This window comes from Pygocentrus nattereri, chromosome 19, assembly GCF_015220715.1.
Source record: "Pygocentrus nattereri isolate fPygNat1 chromosome 19, fPygNat1.pri, whole genome shotgun sequence".
Classification (NCBI taxonomy): Eukaryota; Metazoa; Chordata; class Actinopteri; order Characiformes; family Serrasalmidae; genus Pygocentrus; species Pygocentrus nattereri.
The window spans coordinates 39,315,599-39,325,598 of NC_051229.1; the positions used below are offsets into that span (position 1 = coordinate 39,315,599).

The 10,000-nt window shown below is 41.3% G+C and overlaps 1 protein-coding gene across 4 annotated transcripts in view; it reads left to right on the forward strand.

Moving 5' to 3' along the window:
- Window positions 1-10,000, forward strand: part of dop1a (DOP1 leucine zipper like protein A) — a 55,401-nt gene that overhangs the window by 9,819 nt on the left and 35,582 nt on the right. For 3 of the 4 annotated variants that reach the window (XM_017725295.2, XM_017725297.2, XM_037530887.1), the window contains 6 exons: window positions 546-645; window positions 3,155-3,264; window positions 4,834-4,948; window positions 7,781-7,901; window positions 8,002-8,121; window positions 9,552-9,639. In XM_017725295.2, the coding sequence (XP_017580784.1) occupies window positions 546-645; window positions 3,155-3,264; window positions 4,834-4,948; window positions 7,781-7,901; window positions 8,002-8,121; window positions 9,552-9,639 (654 nt within the window). The remainder of the gene's footprint in view (window positions 1-545; window positions 646-3,154; window positions 3,265-4,833; window positions 4,949-7,780; window positions 7,902-8,001; window positions 8,122-9,551; window positions 9,640-10,000) is intronic. The other variant, XM_017725296.2, reaches the window with a different exon arrangement.

Sequence of the window (10,000 nt, forward strand, 5' to 3'; positions counted from 1 at the left end):
ACTGTAGTGTGCCAGACTGCCAGTTCACAAGCTCTGCAATACTAGATGAAAATTCTCCACTGAGAAGGTGATTAACTTAGTTAAGAACATGCATTGTATAATTCATAAACTGCAGATGCACGATATGACATCATATTTATTTTTACTGGCATCTGTTGGGTTGGAACAGTCAAAGTAGTGCCACGTTAAAAAATGCCAGCACAAACTGCGGGTCCAGTGTTTTGTAGCCTACGTCTCATACTGTCCAGCAGTAAATCTAAATAAACAGAACTAATGATCAAACATGCTGTAGTTTAAAGTGCTGACGATGTCAGTATCCTCAGAAAAGCATGTCGTGATGTAATTTATCACAGTAATGGTAAAAGCGGTCATGTTGCCCAGCCTTAGTTTGGTGTTAGTGCATTGCACTTTTTAACTTTTCAGTCATGTTGTATTTTGCTCACCCCTCTTTATTAAGGGGCTCATTTTACTCTAATGGAATGAATGATTTGAGTAGATCGAGATTAATTTATTACATTTATAATAAATGTTTTTTTTGCACTCAGGCCACTCGTCCGGATATGATCAGAATCTTGTCTGCTGCGTTGCACGTTGTTCTGAGGAGGGACATGTCTTTAAATCGACGGCTTTATGCTTGGCTGTTGGGTAAGATAGACAGTGTACACACACACACACACACACACACACACACACACACACACGCACATACACACAGTCACACACCATAGGCTAGTGTTTTCCATCGGCACAGTGGCGTGGTGGGTAGCGCTGTCGCCTCACAGCAAGGAGGGCCTGGGTTCGATTCCCCGGCCGGGCTACCGGGGTCCTCTCTGTGTGGAGTTTGCATGTTCTCCCCGTGTCTGCGTGGGTTTCCTCCCACAGTCCAAAAGACATGCAGTCAGGCCAATTGTGTAAAATGATCAAATTGTAAGTCGCTCTGGATAAGAGCGTCAGCCAAATGCCGTTAATGTAATGTAATGTAATCTATACTTCTTTATCCTGCTTATCTAAAGAATAACAGAGCTGTGCCCAACTGAAGGTTATCTTGGGCTCATTAATAGTACTTGTTTTGAGGGAAATGTGAGTTGCCAGCAGACCACATGAAACATTGAATCAGAACATGTGCAAAAGTAAATGAACCACAGCTGCATTGGTAAAGTTAATTAGGTAAAAAACTCAGGTGCAACACATCTGGGTGCTCAAGTGAAGTCGTGTCAAGGCGTAAAAGCACACAGATCAAGAATGCCGAGAGGAAAGGAGACATCCGAGGACCTCAGGAAGAACGTGGTGACAGCCCATCAGTCTGGGGAAAGCTACAAGATAATCTCCAAAAGATTCCAGCTCCATCCAAACACTGTAAGACAAATCATTTACAAATGGAGGGCACTCAGCATCACCGCAGCTCTGCCCAGAAGTGGATGGCTATCAAAACTTACACCAAGAAGCACCAGAAAAATAACACTTCAGGTGTGGCCAAGCCACACATCACCTCCAGAGAGTTGCAGACCTCTCTGGCAACATCTGGAATAAATGCACATTCGTCTACAATCAGGTGAAAAATCAATAGACATGGCGTTCTTGGGAGAGTTGCTAGAAGGAAGCCTCTGCTCTCAAGAAAGAACAACGCTGGCCATTTAAACTTTGCCAGAGAGCACTTGGACAAGCCAGTGCATTAGAACCTTGCATTACTACACTAGCACAACATAATGACTTCATTCATATGTATACAATGTGTTGCTTTCTGACTGTGATAATAATGAAGCAGAGCTATAAATCGTTTCTGGGTTTAATCTGTGAGGCTCATTAAAAGGATCAGTTAAGAACGTGTGTATATACAGCGTTCAGCCTGCATGTCCTTAGCATTCACCCCACTCTGTTCTGTCTTTCTGTGCAAACCGCTTGGGGATGGCCTTCACGGTAAGTCTGTGTGTGTGTGTGTGTTTCACTGACTGTTTACATGCAAAGACTTTTGTCAATCCGATTGAACACATTCCGATTACAGATTCAGACTGAAGTGTTTATTCTCACTCTACTCAACACTCTGATGGAAAATCAGCGTTTACATGCTCACTACAAGTCATCTGATGCAAAATGCCGTGCATGCATGGGGTACCGCTTAGAGTAAACGTTACCATGACAACCAGCATCCCGTGAGTCCAGTCAGAGTGAGATGAGCAGCAGTGAGCAGTGCTTGTGTTTATAACTGCTTTAAAATGACGTCAGACTCAGGAAAACGTCCTTCACACGTCCTTATTAAAGAAGGCCGAGAGGAAGACGTCGTGCTCTGAGACACATAAGCTGGACGTCCGTCCCGCCGCCGTCTTTTAAAGATCAGAGCATGAACTTCGTCTCCTCTGCAGACCAGTTTCTGCTCCGCCGTGTTGAACGGTATAAACTCTCACTGTGACGCGACGCTCATGCAGAACGGGCTGAAACTTTCCGATAGGGAATGTAATCGGATACAGGCGGTTACACGGATATTATTCTTCTAATAAACGGATTATTTACAGGATTACCCACCTCGATCAGTCGGATAGAAGCTATTCTGAAGGGCCTCAATCAGACTAGACTATTCCGATTGAAGTGTTTACACGGACGTATTCTATTCCGATTGAGCGATTAGTCGTCTTATTAATGGATTATTACGCTGCATGTAAATGTGGCTGTTGTGATGCTGAAATATGTTAGTGTCCATTAAAGGAGAGTTTGTGAATCATTCAGTCCTTAAGATGTAAACGTATTCATTCAGAGGGGCTCTGATTTCTTTACAGTGGTGGTGATGGGAACCTGGGGTCGCCATGTCTACAGACATTTTATTTACTATCCAGAACCACCAGGGAACCTACACGAGTCAGCTGATGTTATATGGAATGCTGATGAGTAGTCCTAAAAGTCCAAGATTAATTATATTATGATAAGTTTTGCTTAATAAGATCAGGGCCATGACTGGACTTGATTTCAGGTTGGCTCTTTTATAATGTCTGTTAATCTTCTTGGTTTCAAATATATGTTTATCTTAGATCATTGATCGTAACGAGTGGATGGAACGAAAGCTTAAAGACAAAACACAGTAGAGGTTGGAGCTGAAATCTGCGCAGTGCCGTCTCTTCATTCACTGTGTGTGTGTGTTTGCGTTTGTTGTGTCTCTGTGCAGGTTTTGATAACAATGGTGTGAAAACAGGCCCTCGCAACACTCGCCTCAGCAACCCGGAGGAACACGCCACCCACTACTTCAACACCTACTCCAAAGACATGCTGGTGCAGGTCTGAGCTCCACACACAGCATTCGCGCACATGCATACACACAACACACACACACACACACACACACACACACACACACAGTCAATATTAATAGTGATGGATGTTTGATAGTAGTAGCATAAAACAGCTATTTAAGTAAATATGTGAGTCATATTTGATTAAAAAAAAGTATTCAAAGTTTCTTTTTCTTCTCATTGTTATGATTACGTTGTTGTCTAGTTATAATATATTATCATGCGTTTATGTGGCCATGCATGAGGTACTTGCAACATGAGGCTGTTTTCTTCTCTAATAAGCTATAAAATCTTTGCTGTGTGAGTTCTGTGACGATCCTGTTAAGCCTGGCAGGTCTGGAGGTTCGTGTTTTGCGGTCTGCTGGTTCCAGTGCCAGCTGAGCATCACGGAACATTTATTGCATTACCTTTATTAATATAGAATGTGTAATTAAGTCTTTTTTTTTTCAAAATCACATTTTATATGATCTCATTGATCTACAGTGCTGGACAGTGATAAAACATAGTTAAAAGAAAACCCCCCCAAACATGCAACCATACCTGATTTGGCCCTGATTTCCAAATGCTAATAAAACAGTATGTCGTTTTTTTTTTGTTTGTTTTCGTTTGATTTTGGTAATTGTGTAAAGAGTTTTGTGATGCTGAGCTACGTTTACTTGTTAAAAGTGAACATATGTCCACTCTTGCATTGGGATGTACTGTGTGTGTGTGTGTGTGTGTGTGTGTGTGTGTGAGATTTGTTGGTTCTCCTGGGAAGATTTTTTTTTTTTTTGGGGGGGGGGGGGGGTGAGGGGAGGGGTTGAGGGGGTTGTTTGGGAAGGACAGGCTGTGCCATCTGGTTCAAACCACTTGCTGGAGCGCCCTCCTTTGGGAACTCGAGTTACTGCAATAAAGCTTCTGCTGCTTTACTGTGGTAGCTTGAGCGTGAAATATTTTGGGTCAGAGATGAGACACACACTCTGCTGCTTATACTCACTCTGGCATGTTCTAGACATTCACATGTTAAATATCGAGAGACGGTGGCTGCTTGCTGTGTTTTTGTTTTAGCAAATCTTTGTTGTTTCTTCTCTATTTATTTTCCTTTTACCTTTTTACTGCAGTTACATTTATTTTACTCTGTTGTTTTATTGTTTGCGGTTCACTGGTGTGGCCACACCTCTGAAAGTGGCTGGGCAAAATTTTATTGGCTCTAAGAAAAAAAAAGAGAGAGACTCTGGATCAAGGTGTGCTAGTGGAACAAAGGCTGAATGACTCATGAAGACACCTGAGCCACTGACTGATTAACTAAAGCAGTTTCAGCACTAAGGCATGCCTCAGTGCAGTTTCAGCGAGTAAGAGATGATTTAGTGGTGCAGTTTTCACGATTTTGATTGGTGTGACAAACTTTTTAAATTATTGTTAAAGTATAAACTCATTTGATAATTCTTTGTTCCTAATTTCTGGGAGAATATGAACTGGTGCGAATGTGCTGTGTGTTGGAGATTCTGGAGTGTAGCTGTGCAGCAGTGTGCATGCAGAGTGTAACTGTGTGTGTGTGTGTGTGTTGTGTTTGCAGGCCATGGTTGGGATTCTGCAGGGTAAGGCGAGGGGTGGGGAGGAGGAAAGTGCCCTCATGCACGACCTAAAACCCTTCCGCATCCTCATCAGCCTGCTGGACAAACCTGAGCTGGGTACGACTGTCATAACACACACATGCATGTGCTTTTTTTTTCTCTCTCTCTCTCTCAAATTTAATGGAAGATGGACTCAAAAGAGAAAAAGAGTGAGGAAAAAGTATGTGAACTATTTGGAATTACCTGCATTGTTGGGAAAAGTGGTCTAAGATGTGGTCTGTTCATTATCTAAGCTACAGTAAAGAACATACACAGTCTGTTCAAAATAACACACAAATAATGTTCACACTGAATACATCATTCAGACATTAACAGGGTAGGTTGGGAAAATATGTGAACTAATTGGTGTCAGGAGTTAGCAAACCTGGATTCCAATCAATGAAAAGAAATTAGTGTGTGTGTGTGTGTGTGTGTGTGTGTGTGTGTGTGAACCATGTCTTACACCAAAAAAAAAAAAAAAAAGATCTCAGAAGACATGCGATCAATAATTGTTGATTTGCATAAAGCTGGAAAAGGTTACAGAGGAAGTCTAGATCACAGCACAGAATTCTCCATGGAGTGAAAGAGCTGTAGAGTAACAGCTAAAGGCTCGACAGAGTCACTGAACCTGGAACCTGGTCAGCATCTCCGTTCGTGTTTCTACTATATGAAAACATTGAACAGGCATGTTGTCCTGGCATAGACACCGTGGTAAGGAGGCCTGAGATTTTGCTTTACCAGTCAAAACTCATTTAAATATTTAAAAAAAAAATCCTTTTGGAGCCTTAATGTGGCCGAGATGATGTGGATTGACCTCAGGAGACCCGCTCACCCCTGAAGACACCTGACAGACATGGCTGAGGTGAAGCGGAAGAATGATCTGGTGTTTCTCTTAAAGGCCGTGCAGGTCTAATCAACGCTAACTAAAAGCTTTATTAAATCCAGGGGTCCGCTTGCTTTTTTCCACCAGCACTGTTTAAATGATTAATTGGTGTCCACAATAAAGACATGAAGGATTGTAAGTGTGTGTTATTAGATTTGGCGTATTCTGTGCGTCTATACTTGTGACGCAGATGAAGAACTGATCACACTTTATGTTCAGTTAATACAGAAAAGACAGACGCACAAACACACAAAGACCGACACACACATACACACACAAACTCACACAGACACACAGACTCACACAGACACACAAACACACAGACACACACAGACACACAAACTCACACAGACACACAAACTCACACAGACACACAAACTCACACACAGACACACACATACACAGACACTCTTACATACACAGACACTCACACAGACACACAAACTCACACAGACACACAGACTCACACAGACACACAGACACACAAACTCACACAGACACACAAACTCACACACAGACACACACATACACAGACACTCTTACATACACAGACACTCACACAGACACACAAACTCACACAGACACACACTCACACAGACACACAAACTCACACACAGACACACAAACTCACACACAGACACACAAACTCACACAGACACACAAACTCACACAAACTCACACAGACACACAAACTCACACAGACACACAAACTCACACACAGACACTCTTACATACACAGACACTCTTACATACACAGACACTCACACAGACACACAAACTCACACAGACACACAAACACACACAGACACACAAACTCACACAAACACACACAGACACACAAACTCACACAGACACACAAACTCACACAGACACACAAACGCACAGACACACAAACACACACACAGACACACACAGACACTCTTACATACACAGACACTCACACAGACACACAAACTCACAGACACAAACTCACACAGACACACAAACGCACAGACACACAAACACACACACAGACACACACAGACACTCTTACATACACAGACACTCACACAGACACACAAACTCATACAGACACACACAGACACACAAACTCACACAGACACACACACATACACACAAACTCACACATACACACGAACTCACACAAACTCACACAGACACAAACTCACACAGACACACAAACTCATACAAACACACACAGACACACAAACAGACACAGACACACACTTCCAGTGTCATTTCATTGATTGGACTCCAGGTTTGATGACTCCTGACACGTTTTTGATTGAGTGATGTATCGAATATAAACACGTTTTCAAGATTCAAGAGTTTTATTGTCGTGTGCACAGCAGAGCAGGCAGTTACACTGTGCAATGAAATCCCTCACCAAATATAATCTTAAGAGAATAAAAAAAGAAAATAAGAATAACTCTAAAAACAGTAGTTAAAAGTAAAAATGTACAGTATGAAAGTTTGAAATAAAATTAAAGTTACACGTGTGTGTGTGTGTGTGTGTGTGTGTGTGTGTGTGTGCAAATATGAAGAGCAGCTGTTCATAAAGTGCATCAAGTAACAGATGTAAACAGTAAAGTGTTCTGACAGCAGCACTACAGTCTATGTAAGGTGCAGTTGTGTTATTATTTTAAAAGATTATTGTTAGTAGTAAATAGAAATAAATGGACTAAAGTCAATCTTTGTGGTCAGTGCAGCTGATAAAATGCACAATAAGTGTAGATATAAGGTGCTGTACGTAATAAAGTGCAAAGCCCAAAATACCAAAACATTAAGCTTTACATGGTCTTAGAAACAAATCATTAAAGAAATAGATCATTAACATTAATAATATTATCAGTTTTAATCATAACATTTAATCCAGGTAGTTCAAAAGGGGGCACATACTTTTTCTTGCCTCTTTAAATTGTTGATCAGGTGGTTTCTTGTGTTTGTTCTTCTGTGCATATAATCAGCTGTTTTTCCAAAGAAGATCATATGAAGTCATTCAACACAAATACCTGTGGTTCTGTTAGGTCCTGCGATCCTGGAGGACGTCCTGATAGAAGTGTTTCGGACTCTGTATACGCAGTGCCGAGCCGAACTGGACCTGCAGAACCAGAATCCCTTCAGCAAAGACCAGACACAGCTCAGCAGGTACAGCACAGACTGCAGCCACTCTGCCGTCTGCTGGACACAGCAGGACGTGGCCTGCTGAACTCTAATAATGCTCCTCCCACTTTTTCTCTTTGTCCAGCAAACTCCGAGAGAACAAGAAGACGGCCGAACTCATCAAAACGGCCAACCTCTTATTCAACTCCTTCGAGCCGTACTACATGTGGGATTATATCGCACGCTGGTTTGAGGAGGGCTGCAGGTGTGTGCATCTGCTGTTGGGTGTGTGTGTGTGTGTGTGTGTGTGTGTGTTTCTTCATCTTCAGGACAAAAGCACCTTTAATATAAATTAAAAAAGAGAAAGTGGCTAATATACAGAACTGGCAACCTATTTTCTTTTTGGTTGCTGACGTTCAGATAAAGTTACAGTGTTTCCTGCACACAAGCCACCCGAGCAGAGGTGGGTAGAGTAGCTTAGATCCATGTTAAAGTCAAAGTATAGATCCTCAAATAAAATAATATCAAATGTATAAGCACCTTTCCAAAAACAGCTAGAGTAGAAATACAAACGTATCAGGTGAGGGAAAAAAAAACCGTAAGTACTGAATAACTAAGTGAATAATAATAATAAGTGAAACGTCTTCAGCATCTGTCAGCGGAGGAGCTATTCTTCTCTTTTTCAGATTATTTTGGTCTAAAATAAACTCCAAAGTCAAAAGTGTGACCAGCCACAAAGCAGTAGAAATGTAGAAAAATACAAAAAAACCAAGTTGTAATAAATATATAAATATATAATAGCTAAATAGGAATGGCTGAACTGCATCTGAGTAAAACAGCTTCTTTTATTTGCTAATATACTTGAGAAGAAGTAAAAGTATTATGATTTCAAAAACTCTAGAGAGTCAAAATCCACCAATATTGCACTTAAGTACATGTACTTGAATGTATCTAGTCACTGCTCACCTGTGCACCCACAAATATTTTGTTCCAGTTGAAATATTCCCAAAATATTTGATGAATAAAGGAGTCCACTGTGCGTGACGGGGAGGAATATCAGCATTTCTTCTGTTCATTGTTTTGCTGCAGACTCGGTAAAAAACGTCCAGAGCGCACGACGTGTTTTATTCCTAATGTGCCTCATTTGAATACCCAGTTAAATATGAATGTATCAGAAATCTGCAGGAATATTTTTCCAGACCTCCAAAGTTCTTACTTCTCATGATCTAATAATCCTAAATACAGTCAGCAGTGTTGAGGTCTGGCCTCTGGAGTGGTCAGTCCACTGTTCTGAGGGCACCAGCAGCTTAGCAGTAGTAAGTAAGTTGAGTTTGGATCAGTTAAAATACCAAAATGAGAGGACAGCTCAGTGCTATGGGTCTGAAAGGATGTGGAGCTGTCAGGAAAAGGAGGAAAGGAAATGGATACAAAAGATGAAAATCTGCAGATGTTACAAAGAAGCCGCTGGCGTCCTCGGAGCAATGGACTGACCACTCCAAAGTCCAGATCTCTGAAACGAGTAAAGCCATAGAGTGAAAACACAAAATACTGAAAAAATGTGATGATATATTTTGTTGTTGGATTATTTGCTGCAGAAAAATGTGAATTCTTGGTTTTCCTGATGCTGGAAGTGAACCGATGGCCTGTGAGGAGTGTGTGTGAGAGAAACGGTCACTTCTGCTTTTTGTCTTGCAGGCGGACTCTCAGTGGTTCTGAGCCTTCGGTTCTCTCTCTGGTCGAGTTCTGTCAGCTGGTTGACTTTCTGTTGGACATCGTGTCTTTGGTATGTAACACACTCACAGATGCGTTATATAATGCATGACACTTTAGCTGACGGATATAATAATATAATATGTAAATTATATTATTTTAAGTAAAGTTTATAACTTTAAGTTGCAGCGTAATATGACTGTGTAATCTAACCTCTGTGGAAAATGGTTACAGTCATCCTGAATAATTATAACCATTTTAATAATTCTGATCATATCAGTTAACTGCAGCTTTGTGATTATGAAATGCGTTACTGTGACAGGCCTGTAGAGTTTCTTTAAGGCATTGCTGAAGACGTCGGCATCTTTTCAGAGCTGAATGTCACTTGAGGAACTAGGCTGCACAGTAGGGAAAGATTTTGAAGCAAGACTTGA